At 37.9% G+C, this 19,695-nt stretch overlaps 2 protein-coding genes across 2 annotated transcripts; one reads left to right on the forward strand and one right to left on the reverse strand.

The window, feature by feature from the left end:
- The first annotated feature begins 82 nt into the window (after positions 1–82).
- Positions 83–7,231, forward strand: c1qbp.L (complement component 1, q subcomponent binding protein L homeolog). The gene is made up of 6 exons (XM_018247011.2): positions 83–393; positions 664–814; positions 2,807–2,894; positions 4,875–4,970; positions 5,263–5,388; positions 6,731–7,231. Exons 1-6 carry the CDS (start codon positions 183–185, stop codon positions 6,875–6,877), a joined length of 819 nt encoding a protein of 272 aa, XP_018102500.1. The 5' UTR covers positions 83–182; the 3' UTR covers positions 6,878–7,231.
- Positions 7,232–11,550: 4,319 nt separating this feature from the next.
- Positions 11,551–18,197, reverse strand: rpain.L (RPA interacting protein L homeolog; the record flags this gene model as incomplete). Its single annotated transcript, NM_001095437.2, is given in 7 exon segments — positions 11,551–11,687; positions 12,751–12,891; positions 13,937–14,000; positions 14,331–14,442; positions 14,684–14,738; positions 17,279–17,467; positions 18,120–18,197. Coding segments are annotated over 7 exon segments (663 nt in total). The 3' UTR covers positions 11,551–11,657.
- Between the last annotated feature and the right edge of the window lie 1,498 nt (positions 18,198–19,695).

Below are 19,695 nucleotides of genomic sequence, written 5' to 3' on the forward strand. Positions count from 1 at the left end.
ACTAAGGATTCTCTTTCCAATGCATTCCTGAGGCACAACAATGAATGAGTCTAAGCAGCGACCTCTGCGTGTGTCCAAGGAGACCGTGACGCCACTTCCTGCGCTCAGCCTCCTTTTCGGCAGGTGAAAGGTCAGGGGTGTCACGGTGTCCTCTTGTCACACACGTGGGTATCTGCAGGACCATGTTCTCCACACTGTCCCGAGCTCTCTTCTCCGCCACACGAGTAGCGGCAGTTCGGCCCCAGCAGCTGCTGAGCTCCTTGTCCGCCGGACGCTCCTTCTCACGCTCATTATGGTTGGTTCAAGGGAACCCGGCGCTCAGGCAGACTTTCCTTCATCCTCAACGTGGCTTCCCAGCCGTGTCCTGTGGCTGCGGGGGACTTCACACTGAGGGTAAGTCTTCTCCTGAATGCTTCATACATTACTTGTTAGTAGTAAGGTAGGACTTAGCGACATCACACTACTAAACTATGAGCTCTTTGGGACAAGGGTGCCCTCGCCTGTCTCCTATACATTCAAATACCACATACTGAAAATGCTGACTTCTCTGATTACAATGTACCTCTTTTCTTTAGAGAGTGTTATTTCATGCAGACATTGTTATCGATTCTCTTTAAGATATTTCACCATTTAATGTGTTGCTTTGTCTCATAATAACTGTAGGTGACAAGGCTTTTGCTGAATTTCTGAAAGATGAAATCAAAGAAGAGAAAAAAATCCAGAAACATAAGAACCTTCCCAAAATGTCTGGTGGGTGGGAACTGCAGGTCAATGGCACAGAGGCTAAACTGGTCAGAGAAATATCAGGTGAAAAGTAAGTGTACCAATCATTATTGCCTATATCCTAGATGATTTATGGTAATGACTTTATCACTTCCTGTAAAATGATATTGTCCTCTTAATTGGCCCAGATCATTTGCTGCTTGTGATTAGTTATCCTTGCTGTTTTCTTCAACAATGGGTAATAAAGGTATGGGACCTGTTATCCAGAATGCTTGAGACCAGATAAGGGTTCTTTCCTTAATTTGGATCACCATACCACAAGTTTGCTAAAAATCATTTAAACATGAATAAACCAAATGGGATTGTTTTGACACTGATGATGATGATGATTAAGTATATCTTAGTTGGGAGTAAGTACAAAATGTTTTGTTATAGTTACAGTAACATTTTCAGTTATTGTTTTAAATGGAGTCTATGGGAGATGACCTTGGCACAATTCAGAGCTTTCGGGATAATGTTTTTCTGGATAACTGATCAAATAGCTGTACTACTTAATAACTAACTTCACTTTGAGGCATGCTGTTTACAACATGCTTTCTAAGAGTTGTAGACCTGCACATACGGTGATTTATATAGTTTCTAGTTACAAGGCAACCCTTTTGAAATAAAAAAAATAACAAAAGAGGTATAAAAGTGATAACTTTATTGGCTAACCAATATAATCATAAGCTTTCAGAACATTTAAGTTCCTTTTTCAAGCGGATTACAATGAAGCTGTGGTGTTCTCTGGTATATATATATATATATATATATATATATATATATATATATATATATATATATATATATATATATATATATATATATATATATATATATATATATATATATATATATATATATATATATATATATATATATAATATTCAGCTCATAGGTCAAATGACCAAAAAAAATGAATATCAATCTGAATTCCATTGATTCTACACTCCAATAATTCAGCCCTAATTTATACTAGGGATGCACCGAATCCAGCATTCAGTTCGGGATTCGACCGTTTTAAGCAGGATTCGGCCGAATCCTTCTGCTAGGCCGAACCGAATCCTAATTTGCATATGTAAATTAGGGTCAGGGAAGGAAATAACGTGACTTTTTGTCACAGAACAAGGAAGTAAAAAAATGTTCCCCTTCCCACCCCTAATTTGCATATGCAAATTAGGGTTCGGTATTCAGCCAAATCTTTCACAAAGGATTCAGGGGTTCAGCCGAATCCAAAAAAGTGGATTCGGTGCATCCCTAATTTATACTCTGCCTCTTTGACCCACATTATCTTGTACCATATTTGCTTGTCTCTTGCAGATCCCCTCGTAAATGACTTTGACACCTTACACATAGATTGATCTTCCTTTTTGTTGGTCATTTGACCTATGAGCTGAATATATACCAGAGAACACCACAGCTTCGTTGTAATCCGCTTGAAAAAGGAACTAAAACGTTCTGAAAGCTTGCTATGATTATATTAGTTAGCCAATAAAGGTATCGCCTTTATACTACTTTTGTTATTTTTTTTTATTTCAAAAGGGTTGTTGCCCTGTAACATTTTTACTGGCTAACACGTTACAGCAACTTTACCTGCAATTATTGTTTCTAGTGAAATGTCATTTATGCAGAAAATGAATGGTTTAAAGCAAGCCATTTTACTATAAACTGGCCACAGCAGGGATATTGGTGCAGGTTGGCAACATCTTGGATGACCAAGTTGCTCTTATTTATACAGATGATGGTGTGAAAATCCGATAACCTGGATAAAATGTGTGTATGAAGCAAGCATTACTTTCTAAGAGGATATATTCCTTTAAGACATATTTTCACTTGGGTCCCTTTCTGAGAGGCTGAAAATATATTTAGTGTAGCTTATTTATTACAAGCATACTTAAAAATCTAATGGTCAAATAAATCAATATAATGTTTACAACTGGGTATGAAATACTGATGTTACATTGCAGAGTGATGAAATCCTTTGTAAAAGTATTATAATTATATACAATTTTGCAACATAGCATCTTCTCATTTGCATTATTAGGGTTACAGTCACTTTCAACACAAACAATAGCATTCCACCAAGTTTTAATGAGGAGGCACAAGAAGGTCAGAAAGCTGAGGAGAATGAGGTAAAGTTATAAAATGTATATTATGAATGGCACAATTAAATGACCAATGAAATATGATGCAAACATAAATATGTAACACAGGAAGGGGGGCACCAAATCGGTGGCTCAGCTGCATCTTACCTACCTATGACTTGCCTACGTAACTATTTGCAGGTTTCAGATCAATTCCAGATTCTTTGTGATTAGTGAAACTAATCTGAAACTTTAAAACAACCCCCATATGTAATATAAGGCACTAAGTTTGCCCAGGAGCAGTAACCCGTGACAACCAATAAGATTCTTGCATTTAAACAGGTGACTAGTAAATGCTATTTGCTGATTGGTTGATCTGTATTACCGCCTAAGGGCAAATTTAGTGCCTTCTATTACATGATCACAATTTTAAAGCGGCAAAGAAGACACATTTTAATTTAAGTATTTTTTTTATTTTTCGAACACTTTGCTCATATTTGAATGAGCAAAGTTTGTTTTTATTTGGTGTTTAGCCAAATCATATACATATATATATATATATATATATATATATATATATATATATATATATATATATATATATATATATATATATATATATATATATATATATATATATTTTACTTTAAGGTAAGCAACTAATTGTATTGCTGTTAACTGCACTTTAGAGCATGTCCGTAATGAACATGAATATATAATATGATCTGTTTAATATAAGTATCTCTAGGAGACCAAATTGTCAAAAGTAGAGTTTTAGTTTTTTCCACAATTTGAGAAAGAAATGAGAACACAAATATACTCCAGAATATTCTTTGGAACCTTGAATAGTTGGGATTTGTTAAAGAATAAAACCATGAAAGGTCTCCAGGATTCTCGTAGTTGTGCAACTTTTTTTTTGAGAAAAAAAACAAGTGCTGGATATTGTCATAGTTGTTTATTAAATAAGCTAGCATTCAAGAAGTCGCACATGTTTTGTCACAGTTTTTTTTTTTTCTTGACCTCGAAAATTAGTAAATATACCTTCATGTCCCCTTTAAAATATAATCAAAATATATATAAATAAAAAAATCTGTTGCAGGGAAAAATATAGATAATGCTATTCAAGTGTGTCCCCTGCTTTTTCCTGTTTGAAAACCTTCTACAAAAGTTGATAAGGGGCATAGACCCAGAGGATATTCATATCGGAGGGTTGGTGCTATTTTTTTTTTTTTTAACTTTTTATTTAACAGTTTGACAGTCAGATGCTATTATTTGTTCGTTACATATCGCATGTTAAGGCTGCAAATTACAATCTTCTTGTTTTCCTGTGATGTAACAACCTATTGTATTACAGACTGTTATATATGAAATTAAATAAAATAAAAGAGAAAGGAAAGAAGAAGGTAGAGGGGGGGAAGGAGAGGGATTTAGGACTCTGGCCATTTTGAAAGTGCACTCTTCACAAGGTACAGTATTTATAACTAGCCTAGCTATCCTAACTATCAGTCTGTGGTAATAGCAATAAAGTAGTCCCGTATGTTGTTTACTTCATGTTGCAGATCTTGCAAAGTTAGGGGGGATTTGGGTTTCACATCAGGATAACCAAGGGGTCCAAATTGTGTTATAGTTGTCCATTTTATGGTGTATCATTGCGGTAAGTTTTTCCATCGAGGACACCCACCAGATCCTCCTGTAGTATAGGAATGCCTTCCTTCCATTTCTGTGCTATAGTGCATCTGGTTGCTAGGCAGATTTGTGAGCATAATTTGTATTCCTTCTTGGTGAGGGAGTCCGATGTGAAGGTGAGAAGCGCTAGCCAGGGATCTGGTCTAACGTTTTTCTCTAGTAGGGCGCTTAAGAGAGCAAAAATTTCTTTCCAAAGGTCGGAGATTTGTGGGCATTCCCACCACATGTTCATTTCGTCTCCCACCGCTTCGCAACCCTTGAAGCAGTTAGGGTCAGAGCCATAACTTGACATTTAGACTGGCACTATTAAACTGGATACATTTTTGTTTTTTAATTTTACAGCCTGAGCTTATGTCTACTCCAAATTTTGTGATAGAAGTTACAAAAATGGATACCAACCAGACCCTGGTTCTTGACTGTCATTATCCAGAAGATGAGGTACACAACCGTAACCTTTTAATAAATGTGTGTAAACTTTAACAGGAGGGTGGGCGTGTTCATGTCGGCATGCTTACTAGTATGAGTGTGAGTTAGATCCTGGAATCTGACTGACAATCCTGCAATCCCTACAGAGTCTGAAACATTGATTTTAATACATTTAATCATAACTGTTCATGGGCTGTATTTTTAATTGAAATATGTACTGCATTATGATGTTGGTAGATTAGCTATCTTATTTTACAAAACAAATGTGTGGTTAAATACATTTTTTTTCTTGTCAAAAATAAAGATTGCACATGGGGAAGAAGAGGAAGAAAGTGATATTTTCACTATTCGGGAGGTTAGCTTTCAGCCCACAGGACAGACAGAATGGAAGGAGAACAGCTATACTCTCAACACTGATTCACTTGACTGGGTTGGTATCTTTTTTTTTTAAACCAGAATTTTACATTTTTGATATAGCAACATTTTGGATGTGCTACCAACATTTTTATATGCTAAACATAATGTATAACTCAGTTTTGCAGATATGAAAAGGCTGTAATGGGACTTACAGAAATGTTTTGGCCCCTTAAAAGGGGTGGTTCACCTTTGTTAACTTTTACTATGTTACAGAAATGGCTAATTCTAAGCAACCTTTCAATTGGTCTTTATTTTTTACTTTTTAAATTATTTACCTTCTCTTTCCAGTTTTTAGATGGGGTCACTGACCCCCATCTAAAAAACAAATGCTCTGTAAGGCTACAAATTGATTATTTACTTTTTAGTACTCTTTTTTTTTTTTTTTTTTTTTTTTCTATTCAGACCTCTCCTATTCATATTCCAGTCTCTTCTTCAAATCAATACATAGTTGATAGGGTGTGGACCCTAGCAACTGGATTGCTGAAACAGCAAACTGGACAGCTGCTGAATAAAAAGCTAAATAACTCAAACACAAATAATACAACGTAAAAAAACGATTGAAAATTGTCTCAGAATAGCACTCTCTACATTATACTAAAACCTAATTTAAAGGGATGGTTCACCTAAAAGTTAACTTTTAGTAAGTTCTAGAATGTTCAATTCTAAGCAACTTTTCAATTGGTCTTCATTATATATTTTTTTTATATATTTTGAATTATTTGCCTTTATCTGCTGACTCTTTCCAGCTTTCAAATGGGGGTCACTGACCCCATCTACAAAAACAAATGCTTTATAAGGCTACAAATGTATTGTCATTGCTACTTTGTATTACTCATCTTTCTTTTCAGACCTCTCCTATTCATATTCTAGTCCCTTATTCAAATCAATGCATGGTTGCTAGGGTAATTTGGACCCCTGATCCAGATTACTGAAATTGCAAACTGAAGAGCTGCTGAATAAAAAGCTAAATAACTCAAAAAGCATAAATAATGAAAACCAATTGCAAATTGTCTCATAATATCGCCCTCTACATCATAATAAAAGTTAACTCCAAGGTGTACAGCCTTTTTAAAGGTGAACAACGTTGATCAATTGCTTTGGGTAACTAGACTCCGGACGGGATTGGCAATCGCCAGATGGGCTCCTATAAGATTTAATAGACAGTCACTATTTATTGGGCTGGTGGGGGGCTGTTTGGATGTTCTTGAAATGTCAGGACCTACTTTAAATCCCAGTCCAGGTCTGACTGGACTGGTCAGATTTGGATCAGTTTCCCTACTTATCCTACTTTATATTTTAGATGAAGACTCTATGATACATCTATACATTAACTACTATTGTTTGACTCTTTGTAGGCCCTTTATGATCACTTGATGGATTTTTTGGCTGACCGTGGGGTGGATAATACTTTTGCTGATGAGCTAGTGGAACTCAGTACTGCTTTAGAACACCATGAATACATCAAGTTTCTAGAAAATCTTAAAGACTTTGTGAAATGCTGAGAATCCATCACCTTTTCTTCTGATGCTGGGTCCGGAGCAGACTCTTGTTGCATGTCATCTCGCTTAACTGCCATTTTAAATCTGTGGGGTCTGTTGTTAAATTTGACAGATTTAAAATTGTGAAAAGGCAAGAGTTTTTTTTGTTTTTTACATTACGTGCAATCAGATATGCAAAATGTAACTCCATAACAAATGTCAAAGTCGTAGAAGACAAATCATCCATAACAAATATGGTGTCTAGTTTATTTATGTAACAAGACTTGCTTAAACCCACTAATGTGTAGACAACTTTTTTTTTTTTGTTTTGTTTAAATAAGGCTTCTGTTATTTTTTAATAAACATCTTTCAGAAACAGCTCCAATTTCTTAAAATAGTTCAAGTTTTGTTTTCCTTCCTATATAGCTGCTGTTTGCACCATCTTGGTATTTAACCATGTGATAAAACATTGCTGAACGATTTATTGAATTATTTATATTCACATTTGTTGCCCCTGAGGACTCCTGGCCCCTGGTGAGCGTGTGGATTACAAAATGGTGGTTGAGACATTGTAACAACTTTGCATTTTAATGAGTTCTACTTCTGTATCTACTATTCCACTGTACACGTGGAACAGACTTCAATACATCTAGGCATACAATAGAGCAATGCCCCTCTCCCCTCTGAAAAGAATAGTTAAGTCTGTATGCTGGACACTAATTTAAACCTGCTCAATCTGTGGATTCCTTGGAACAACCCATGTGTATAATGCAACAAAAGAGGTACATAGCAAAATTAGAATGTACAAGAAAACCAGACCTTTGAAATAGAGGTTTAATGCGCCATATTTGCACATTTTGTTTTTGATATATTTACTGAATTCCCTAACTTTAGAATATAGACAACTATATTGATGTTTAATAAATGGTGCACAAATAGTTTTAAGTATTTAACCCACATTTGTGAAACATTTGTAGCAGGAACAAAAATGGTTGGGGGGGGGAGAGCATTAATCCACTATACAGGTATCCAGAAAGCTCCAAATTATGGGAAGGCCATTTCCGATAGATCAATTTTCTTTCTAAGAATAAAACCGTACTTTTTAATTGATCCTAACTTTACAGTAGATTTAATTCATCCTTTATGTACGTAAAACAATTATTTTGGGTTTATTTGAAGGGATTCTGTAATGATTTTATGGCGTACTTTTTATTTCTAAATTACACTGTTTACAATGCAAATAATTCACTCCATAAAACATTTCTTTCCTGAAACAAGTATATTTTTTTTTAGTTGTAATATTGGTGTGTAGGCAGCCATCTCAGGTCATTTTTCTTGGTCATGTGCTTTCAGAAAGAGCCAGTGCTGCACTCTGGAACTGCTTTCTGACAAGCTATTGTTTCTCTTACTCAATGTAACTGAATGAGTCACAGTGGGACATGGGTTTTTACTTCAGAGTGCTGTTTTTAGATCCACCAGGGAGCCGTTACCTGGTTACTTCCCCATTGTTCTGTTAGGCTGCTTGAGGGGAAAGGGAGAGGGTGATATCACTCCAACTTGCAGTAAATACTGACTGCAGTTTATCGGTGCACAAGTCACGTGACTGAGGGCTACTGGGAAACTGACAATATATCTTATTCAATGTCAGATTTCTAAATTAAATATAAAAAATCAGTTGGTCTTTTGATTTCAGTGCAGAAGTGTTAACTTTTTGCAAAAAACATGTTTTCCCATGACAGTATACCTTTAATGTTTGATTTTGGTATGGTGATACATATTATGGAAACAGGGGCGCGCCGCCAATGAGGCGAGCTGAGACGCTCGCCTCAGGCGGCAACGCCGAAGCGGTTTCCAGGGGCGGCAAAAAGCCGCTCCTGCACCTTTAAGAGCCGAATTTCCGGTTTTTAAACCGGAAATTCGGCTTTACTAATGCGAGAGAGCGCAATTGCGCTCTCCGCATTAGTGTTCCTGCCTCCCCTCCCGACAAGTAAGTCAGCGAGGGGGGGCGGCATTGCAGGAGCCGCCTCAGGCGGCGCTTAGGTCTGAATCGGCGCTGTATGGAAAGATCCCATATTTGAAAAACCACAGGTCCCTGAACATTCTGGATAACAGGGAACTTTGTAGGAAATAAGTACGCCATATCTATCTGAATGTGATGTGAATAATACACGACTGTAAGTAACATTGTTTTATTGTTTCTTTTTGAAAACAAAGTTTATTTTTTTCTTTGAAACAGAGCACAACACTAACAGCAAGTGGTGCAAAAAGGAAAACCATTTGTTGCTTCAATGGAGGAAAGTACTTTTTTGCACTAACAAACTGTATATGGGCTGATGACATCATGTTGGTGCCAAAATTCACTTGTGGGGCTGGGTACTTAAGTTGTTACACAGTAAATGCACAATATTCTTGAGAAAGTCCCCAGGTGGGACCGAAACATTGGATTAGATGCTGTATCAATAAAGAGCATAAGTTCACAAACTACAGTGTGCTGATCCTTCATCAATTTATAGATATATATTTATATATGGAGCATATGCTTTTCCGCCAACAAATGTGGCAGTATATCTTAGGGATGCTTTTTTAGCAGGATATGCCTGAATCCTTGTGACTGGCTGAACCAAATCCTAATTTGAATATGCAAATTAGATGCAGGAAGAGAAATCATGTAACGTCACAAAAACAAGGAAGAAAAAAAATTCTAATACTTTTTCCCTTCTTGCCCATAATTTGCATAAGAAAATTAGGATCTGGATTGATATTTGGCAGAATCTTTCATGAAGGATTCAGTGCATCCCTAGTATATCTGCTTGGGAATAAAATCTGTGCAGTTTGTCACTTTATGCCAGATCTACATACAGACAAATGCTACAGCATTAGAATTTGGGTGCAAATACCCTTACATATTTATTTAGCTAGAGTATCGGAATTAAACAGTGGGTCGACACAATCTAGATTTCTTTTCTGTAGAACATTTAAAGTAACGCCATACCTGTAGTAACCAACTGATTTTAAAAGAAACAACAAATGCTTTGCTATTCTTGATAAGCTGAACAAATGTTCTCCCACTAAAAGATGTTTATTGCCAAAGTTACAGATCTTTAAAGCCAACTTAGCATTCTGGGTGTACTCTTACAAATATAGACAAGCAATCTTACTGTGGTTGCAGAGAAAGGGGCTTTTCACCTTGACAGAACTTTTTCAAAGTCCCATTTGAATATACATTCATTAGCAAAAACACAAGGGGTATATTTATCAAAGAGTGAAATTAGAGATCACCAAAGTCCTCTAGAGTGAAATTCCACCACTCTCCATTCATGTCTATGGGATTTTGAAAGGAGTATTTATCAAAGGATGAACTTTCACCCATTGATAAATACTCTTTTAAAAATCCCATAGAAATGAATGGAGAGTGGGGGAATTTCACTCTAGAGGACTGTGGCGATCTCTAATTCATGCTTTGATAAATATACCCCAAGGTCTCAAAGGTACTCAGTGCTAAAACTTGCTAACTGCTAATGCAGCTGCAACATGAGCAGCTCTTGAAAGAGGGGGTCATTGACACCCCCTTACCTTGCTGGCAGCTGTTTTCTACAACATGAAGATCTCTGTGCACTATTGTGCGTAGAAGAGGCTTGAGTTGCATTTGCCAATGTGCGGGTAACACAATGTCACATCATTGTTATGCCGTTTGCAAACTTTATTATCCCTTTGTAATTTGTGCATGTGACAGCAGAAATTCCTGTGACACTGCAACTGATTGAGACTACTGTAACCCCACCTTTACATCTCATCACAAATTCTGTCAGTAGAATTATGTCTGAAAGCACATCTCTTGTCTTTCTACTAAACAGCACTTTAAAAGCTAGGTACAGGTTTCATCTATGGCAGTTTTGTCAAAGTCCTGCCTGTCAAGTGATCCCCAGCAACCAAGGCATAGAAGTCACTACATGCAGCATTATCATTGGTTAAAAAAAACAAATACTACCAATTTAAGCACCTCCTATGAGATAAATGCAAGAGCCCACTACGTATACTGGGAATGTCAGGACTATCAGTGATCTGGGAGGGAAGGAGACTGTAAATTGCAACAGTCTTAGTTCCCCAGCAAAGACAGGTCTGCATTGTCTTAAATTGTATCAACAGTCTTAAACATCAGGGCAGAGAATAGAAAGGGACAAACACAATTTTCAATAGCAATACAAATAACTTAAAAACCATACACAATTTGCAATGAATGTATACTGCAAAGTTGCTTAGAATTATGTTTTCTTTTATTCGGGGGGTTGACATGCCCTTTAATTCAGATTTGGCTAGCAAGAGAATCTTTACTATACACAGCATGTAAGTGTGATGCAAAGGAGTGGTTAGCACATCTAGAGCTCACTTGGAATTAGAACACCCTAGGGTATATGCATAGCTTCTAACTTGAAATTTTACTCTACACTTGTCAGATCAAAAGATCTGTATCACCAACATCACAGTTCATTTGTCCTGGTAATGCATTTTCTCCTGTGGAGGCAATGAAAGTAATTGCAGAGATGCATTATAAACTTTAATTTTGATATGGAGGCAGAGGTGTGGACTGTGTGGAGAGGAGAAAGTCAGGTTCATTTCCACAGAATGTTTTTTTTTAATAAAGGGGAAAAGGCAAAGACACCGGAACGCTGAAAAAAGTAGCAAAAGTAAGACATTTACAAACAATATTTCCTTTATTTAACATTTAGATCTTATCTATGGAAAAATAAATAAACATGAACTCAGTGCAAATCAAGTTAAGCATGGAGAGGTCCTCACTTCCAGATTATAGGATGACAACCATTGCATCACACTCCTAAAAAGCAAAAACACTTTGTTTTATATTCTGTTTGATGGTTCAAGATAGAAAGTTTTAAACTCAGAAAAAAAAATTAAAGGGAAACAAGTCTAAAATAGAATAATGCAAGAAATTCTGTATTTTGTATATTAATCAAACTTACTGCACCAGAAGCCTAATTAAAGAAATGATTTATGCTTTCAAAGTTGGCCACAGGGGTAACCATCTTGTAACTTTGTTATACATCTTTGCAAGACAAAGACCATGCACATGCTCAGTGTGGTCTAGGCTGCTGCTTAGGGATCATCCTAAATGATCAAACAGCACAAGTCAAATAGCCATAGAAGCAGATACAGCAAGACTGATTAATAATCAGCATATACAGACTGCACTGGGTCCTGTGTTGTCATGTAATCTAATGTGGATTTTATACTTTTTGTAATTAATACAAACTTTCTCCAACTCTCCAAAACCAGTGGCTGCAACAAAAATATCCTCTAAATAAAATCCCAGGTTATCTGTTTAAATCTGGCTCCATGATCTTTGTCTTTGTAGCTGGAAACAGAGGATGTAAAGACAAAAATAAAATACCATTTTTACTTTATTAACTGAAAAAGAAACCTATCCCAATATACTTCAATTAAAAAATCTGTACAGTTTTTATAAGAAATCCAACTGTATGCAGTGAAAATCTGCCTTCATTAATTTGCTCTGACTGCTCTACATGGTCGATGGCTGTTCTACAGGAAAACAAAGAAAGCTGCTCGAGTTCTGGGAAGTCCCTCCCCCTGCTGTTTGAAATTATGATCCTTTCCCTGCAGAGCAGTTAGGGACCGTCTGAAGTTTCCAATCCTTAGCAGTCAGAGCAAGTAAATGAATTTCACTGCATAAAGTCAGGTTTCTTATAACATTTTTCAATTAAAGCATATTGGAGATAGGTCTTTTTCATTAAAGAAAGTAAGAATAGGGATTTTATTTTTTGCCTTTACATCCCCTTTAGATGCATATATAGTGTGTTCAAATGAGTGCAGGGCCTTCCTCACCACATAACATTACTAATACTCACATGAATGATACTTACTTGGCAGCTCATAAAGAGACTGGCTGCTCCTCCTAGCTCAGTGGCAACAGAAAATACAGGAAGCTTGTTGCAATGGTACGCATGTGCAGTTAGGTTGGACTCCAGTAGAGAATGCAGTTTTTCTATGCTCATCCCCTGGGACTGAAACAATACATCAAGTATACATGAAGCTGAACTACAGAAATGGCATGGAAGTGGCATAGTACATGGAAATGAAAGTCAGCTCTGGATTAAGCAGACATTGCTATAAGGTCAGTCTTAACAGCTTTTTTTTTTAATTTGTTTTTTTTTTTATTTATTTATTTTTTAATTCCAAAGTACCATGATGACACTTTATTGGGTTGTAGTCACAGTGTGTGTATTTTGCTAGTTCAGACATATGGAGAAGAGAACTGTCTTTTCTACAGCAGTGCAGTCTACCTTCTCCGGAGCAGGGGACAGATTATGCAGTATACTACATGATTTGGTTAGGATTATAGTTAAATCAGTTATGTCATACCAAGAGATCGATGGGGCGACCAAATCCCATAGAAGGCATCAATGCCTCTAGCTGGGGAGCTCTGACCTACAATACACTTCCATGAATAAAGCAAAATGGGGCATTTGTGCATTACAAGTGCTATGCCATTTACATAGGAACTGTATAATCTGGAGTACGGGGAGTATAGATTTTAGCATTCACCTACAGAACAAAACTACACTACTTCTTTACATAGCTTACAATATTTGTGGGTTTACAGAAGTCATGGTTTACACTACAAAGCTTAAAGGAACAAAACAATTAAAGTTTTTTAAAGTAATACAAATATAATGCAGTGTTGCCCTGCACTGGTAAAACTGGTGTGTTTGCTACAGAAACACTACTATTGTTTATATAAATAATCTGCTGTGTAGTAATGGGGACAGCCATTCAAATGAGAAAAGGCTCAGGTTACACAGCAGATAGATAAGCTCTGTAGAACATAATGATGTCTATTATCCACTATTTAACCTGTGCCAGTTTCTGCCATTGCTACACAGCAGCTTGTTTATATGAACTATAGTAGTGTTTTCTGTAGCAAACACCAGTTTTATCAGTGCAGGGCAACAGCACATGATAGTTTCATTACTTTAAAAACACACATTTTTCGTGTTGCTGTTCCTTTGAGATATAGAATAATATGTATAAGTATAGTGACCTACTTACCTGTGTGTTAATGTACACACCGCACTGGCAAACTATGAAGCAGCTTGTTACAGTTAGGTAATTCCTGTAAATGCACATTTAACATTCTTACAAAGTGTAAAAACACAAAACAGTCAAGTGCATTTAAAATCATCTAAACATTAATTAAACCCAGTAGGATTGTTTTGCCTCCAATATGGAAGAATTATAACTTGGTTTGGATCAAGTACAAAGTACTGCACTATTATTACAGAAACACGTTTTTTTTAAAAAAAAAAAATCTTAATTATTTGATTAAAATGTAGTCTAAGGGAGATGGCCTTTCCGTAATTCTGGATAACGAGTTTCCGGATAACGAATACCTGCATTAGCCAATAGGCTCCTGTAGTAGTGGAGTGGAGTGGAGTGTACATACCGATTACAAACAGGGCACACTATCTGATCTCCTGTGCTGAGCTCAACAACAGAGTCGAAACACTGTTCCTCAAACTGTAGGATGTTCTCAAACTCCTCAACCATTGCTTTTTCTGAAAGAGAACCATTTTTTTGTGTTTTCTACAATTTACATCTGCATACAGAAATAGCATTCTCCGAAATTTCCAACAGTGGTCCATCAACTTTCACACTCACACTAGAGACTGCAAATTAAAGTAGGTCCTAAAATATGACTTCCAGGGATGAAGGACAATGAAAAAAACCACCACTACACCCAATGAATGATGCAGCTGGAGGAAATTGTGTTTGGTGAAAGGAAAAAGCTAAAATTACCTTCCAAAAGAAGCTCTTGCTTTATTTCTTCAAGAGTTGCCAACTCATCAGGATCCTGCATAATGTTTAAAGCATAAAACAAAATATTAAGTTCACTTAGTATTAGGAGTTTAATCAGTTTTAAAAAGGGTGCTTAAAGGACAAGGAAAGGCAAAAAAATAAAATCCCATTTTAATTTTCTTTAATGAAAAAGAAACCTATCTCCAATATACTTTCATTAAAAAATGTGTAGTGTTTTTATAAGAAACCCGACTGTATGCAGTGAAATTCTCCCTTCATTTACTACTGTGGATAGGAATTGTCAGACGGTCCCTAACTGCTGAGCAGGGAAACAATCACTTATGATCAGCATGGGGAGCCCCCGCCTTGCAGAACTCCAGCAGCTTTGTTTATGATGATCCCTAAGCAGCCCAGACCACACTGAGCATGTGCAGGGTCAGGCAAAGCTGTTTAACAAAGTTACAAGATGACAGCCCCCGGTGGCCAACTTTGAAAGAATAAATCATTTGTTTGATTAGGCTTTGTGGTGCAGTAAGTTCATGCTGATTTTTAGTATACAAAATACAGCATTTCTAGCCTTATCCTAATTTAGACTTTGCTTTTGTCCTTTAACTTTACTTTCATCAACAGAGCAGGAATTTACAAGATTGAGGTTTATTTCATCTCACAACAAAAACACTGATGCATTTATTACAGAGTACATAATCATAGGCAGCCCATGATTACTTACTCTGTAGTAAACAAGGTCAGGTTTTATTTTTTATTTTATTGTGAGATGAAAAACATTTTGATTTTAAAATTCCTGCTCCATGGATGGTTGAGCTTGTCAAGTTTATGGTTAACAATGAAGTCTTCTCTCCCCTTGCTACAGATTCGGGGCTCTGACACCCAGATCAAGCTGATTATCCACAGAGTGTTCTGCTTTTTCTAATCACACTGATTAGTTTGGTGAAACAAAGAGGTTCCAAGAAAGGGTAGGGTGCCACTAGTAAATTGCCTCGGCCTAATATAGCTAAGCTGCATTTAACTAGAAGGGCGAGAAGTTGATATCCATTGTGAAGGATTTGGGGCGACTTGCACCCAGGTCACAACAGTAATTAAGTGAATGTAATGTAAGTTCAATAAGGGGGTATAACAGAGCCGCAAATCATTGAACAATATAGACAAAAACTATGTAAATAATATCTATATAAACGCTGCTTAGCTCAGCTGTGTATTATATATATATAAAAAATATATATATCCCTTTTGTAAGTTATGAGGCTATCAAGTGACCTCAGATCTGCACAGAATACAAAGCTAGCCAATGATAAGTGTCACAGAGCACAGAACACACAAGGGTTTTCCCGGCACATGATGTCTGAAGTTCTATTTTATTATGTCTGATTTTTTTTGTGAATCCTCCCCCACCCCCCAGTCCTTCATCTAATGGTGGCCATACACGGGCCGATAAAAACTGCTGACAGACCGAGTCGGCAGCTTATTAGCCAGTGTATGGGGCCCTCCGACGGGCTTTCCCGATCAATAGCTGGCCGGAAGTCGGCCAGATGTCGATCGGACGGGACTAAAAAACCCGTTGGATCGCGGCCGCATCTATTCGTTGATGCGGTCCCGCGATCCAACCGCCTGTTAGTCATCGTTAGGATCTGATTGTTGGGCCCTAGAGCCCACAATCGGATCAGCCCGATATTACCCACCTCAAGGTGGACATATCCGGGAGATATCCACCCGTTTGGCGACATTGCCACCTTAAGAGTAGTCATCTGAACAAAGTCCTGCCTGATCTATGACGTTCAAAGAAACCTTACAAAATAGATATTCATGAATAGACCAATCATGCAGAGGACAGTCATCCATTGCCATCGTTAGCAGACTTAGTAGTGACAAGCTGACCATAACAGGTTTGCTTCACAGTTCCAGCAGCATTACTCTAGTCAGAGTCAGCTCTGCCATAGGCAAATGGTCAAGGGTGGATAAAGTTTATTTGACTGCTGTTGTATTCTTGCCTGGGCAGAAAACTAGCCTTGCCTTAGTGCTAAAAAGCACAACAAGAATGTCAGTGGGGGTCATTTATCAACACTTGGCAAATTTGCCCATGGTCAGTAACCCATGGCAACCAATCAAATAGTTGCTTTCATTGTTCTACTTGCAGCTGGCTTTAAAAAGCTATAGGTATAGGCAGGCCTGGACTGGGAGTCAGAATAGGCCCTGCCATTCCATGTACACAGAGGCCCAAACAGCCCCCTTCCAGCCCAAACAGCCTCCTACCAGCCCACTATATGGTAACTTTTTATGGAACCATACAGAAGCCCCTCTGGCATTTGCCAGAACCCACAGATTGCCAGTCAGGGCCTGGGTATAGGTTACTGCCCATGGGCAAATATGCCCAGTGTTGATAAATGAGCCCCAGTCACTTTATTTGGAATTTTGTAATATCACATTTCCAATTTCTGATTTACAAACCATGCACATTGTAGTGTCTAAGATACTTGACCTGTACCCCATAACTGGACTTAACACATCATCCATAAAGGGAGTGGCTGCATTCACAGCAATTCAGCAGTTGCCAAATCTAGCCTTAATGCATCAGATTACCTGAGAGAATGCATCTTTCTTCCACATGGAGGGAAAGCCCCCATTTTCAAACTGCATCACCTTCCATTCTTCCTCCATCACCTCCTGCACAAGGAATGAGCCACCAACCCCGCCATGGATCCTTTCGCCCACCTGACGAAACTTATCCAGGAGCTTGGATCTGTTACTCTTCAGTCGTTCAACACACCGCTAAGAGACACAAGAAAATAACCAATGTTTAGGTTTTTAAACAAAATGTATGCATCTCTGTAGGACACCACAAAATTCAAAGATGGCAGAGACGATGCATCAAATCTACATTCTAGATTCCACTTTATGTCAAGACTTAAGCCAAACTGAATCTGAACCCATACAATCACCTGACTTCAAAGCTCTGGATAATTAAAGGGCATTTTTTTTTTCATAGATGCAACTGAAATTTATTTGTTATGCAAATTAGGTCTCAGCTTCACTATGGCATTTGGACAAATCTTGGAGAATTCAGGATTTGGCACATCCATAACTAACGCGTTTATAGCAGGGTAACACGGGAGAAGGTCAAGTTCTTTATTAAAACAGGTACAATAAAAATGATGATCCCTGCATCAGTAAACCATGTAAAAAAGTAACCAGAGGAATAAAGCGATAAAGAGACGGTCCTTAGGCAAAATCATCATGGAAGAGTTGCACAGGCTGGTACTTGGATTTTTAACAAAGTTAATGTGCACTTTTTAGTTTATCAATTAGTACAAATGCCAAAACGAGGTCATTTCTCAGCAGAACCCATGGAACAAACCAACACCTTTTACTAAGCACCTAACCATGTGTCCAAATATAGGAAACAAACAATTAGCTCAGTCACCTTTCTATAGGTCTCCTTCCAAGGAGGAGTAGTTCCCTTATACAAGGCACGATGCCTTCTTTCTGCCTCCATCACGATAAACAGATCACTAATAACATTAAGAAGCGCCGCTCAGTTGAAGCTTTTAAATACTTCCTTACCACGTGATGAGGCGCGCTTGAGGGGAACGCGGTGCATCGTGGATATTGTAGTTTATTTCTGGAGGCGGCTGCTGTGCTGCTTGTAAACTTTTTTTCTTTGTTATTAAAGTATCGACCGCTTACAAATAGTTGTTTATCAAGAGATTGGTATAGTGTAAGATGCTTTTGTGGCTGGAGACTAGTTTTCACTACTATAGAGCTGAGCTCTCCACTTTCAGACGCACCAACAGTTTTTTACCTACAGTGCAACATGTTTGCCCACAATTCCAGCGTAACGCAAACTAGCAAAATATTTCCACTGGATATAGCGGCCAGTAAGATTTGTGCTGGTTATTAAATTGTGTATATTTGGGTACAACTTGCATGTGTGACAAAAGGCAGGCGCTAAGCAGACAGGGAATACAATGACTGTCCACCTACTACCCATTCAATTAGGGTGATAAAATAATGAGCCACTCTGGGCATTTTAGACCTTGTTTCATGTTACCATCTAGTGTACAGAAGAAAAGGGGTTTAAAAAAAACAGCACTGGATTATTATCACCCTTATGATATGGGGTTAGTTGACACATCTGGACACGGTACACTTACTCACCTTTCAATTAAGGAAAGGCAAAGCTTAAAGGAACAAAAAAAGTGTTTTAAAGTAATACAAATATGCCTCATTGGTGTAAGTAGAGTTGCCGTGGCCCCCTGCAAAAAAAATCTTGCACTCCGACCCCCATCCTCCCACCTCCACCCACTCCCTGCCCTGACTCTGCCCCAGACTCCACCCACACCCAGCCTGACTCTGCCCACTACCTGCCCTGACTCTGCCCACTCTGCACCAGACTCCACCCACACCGAGGCCGACTCCGCCCCACTGCAACTGGTAAAACTGCTGTGTTTGCTTCAGAAACACTACTATTGTTTATATAAATAAACTGCTGTGTAGCAATGGGGGCAGCCATTAAAAGGAGAAAAGACTCAGGTTACACAGCAGATAAGCTCTGTAGAACATAATGGTGTTATCTGTTATCCACTATTTAACCTTTGCCATATAGCCTTTTTTTACAATTTCCGCCATTGCTACACAGCAGCTTGTTTATAAGAGCTATAGTAGTGTTTCTGAAGCAAACAGATCAGTTTTACCAGTGCATGGCAACAGTATGATATTTTCATTATTTAAAACACTTGAGTTTTTTGGTGTTACTGTTCTTTTTTAAGTGTGATTCCATTGCTACAAAATAGTTTGGGCAATGGGAACCCTGTTCTTCCAGTCCACGGAGTTCACAGACGCCAAGCAGGAAGAAGATCGCTTGGGAGAACATGGCGTCTGTGAACTACATGGACTGGACCTGCGCAGAGGGTTAAGTAACAAGTTAGGGGCATTTGCCCAACGGGACAGGTAGGCCGGGGGGGAGGAGGGAGGGGAAGCAAGACAGGGGAGGGTTTTTG

The sequence above is a fragment of the Xenopus laevis genome, chromosome 2L (genome assembly GCF_017654675.1).
Source record: "Xenopus laevis strain J_2021 chromosome 2L, Xenopus_laevis_v10.1, whole genome shotgun sequence".
NCBI lineage: Eukaryota > Metazoa > Chordata > Amphibia > Anura > Pipidae > Xenopus > Xenopus laevis.

Excerpts from the sequence above, each read along its gene's own strand:
- c1qbp.L (XM_018247011.2), top strand. The coding sequence starts at position 183 with ATGTTCTCCACACTGTCCCGAGCTCTCTTCTCCGCCACACGAGTAGCG. Across the intron at positions 2,895-4,874 it reads AGAAAGCTGAGGAGAATGAG|CCTGAGCTTATGTCTACTCC; the intron begins GTAAAGTTATAA and ends TTAATTTTACAG. Across the intron at positions 4,971-5,262 it reads GTCATTATCCAGAAGATGAG|ATTGCACATGGGGAAGAAGA; the intron begins GTACACAACCGT and ends TCAAAAATAAAG.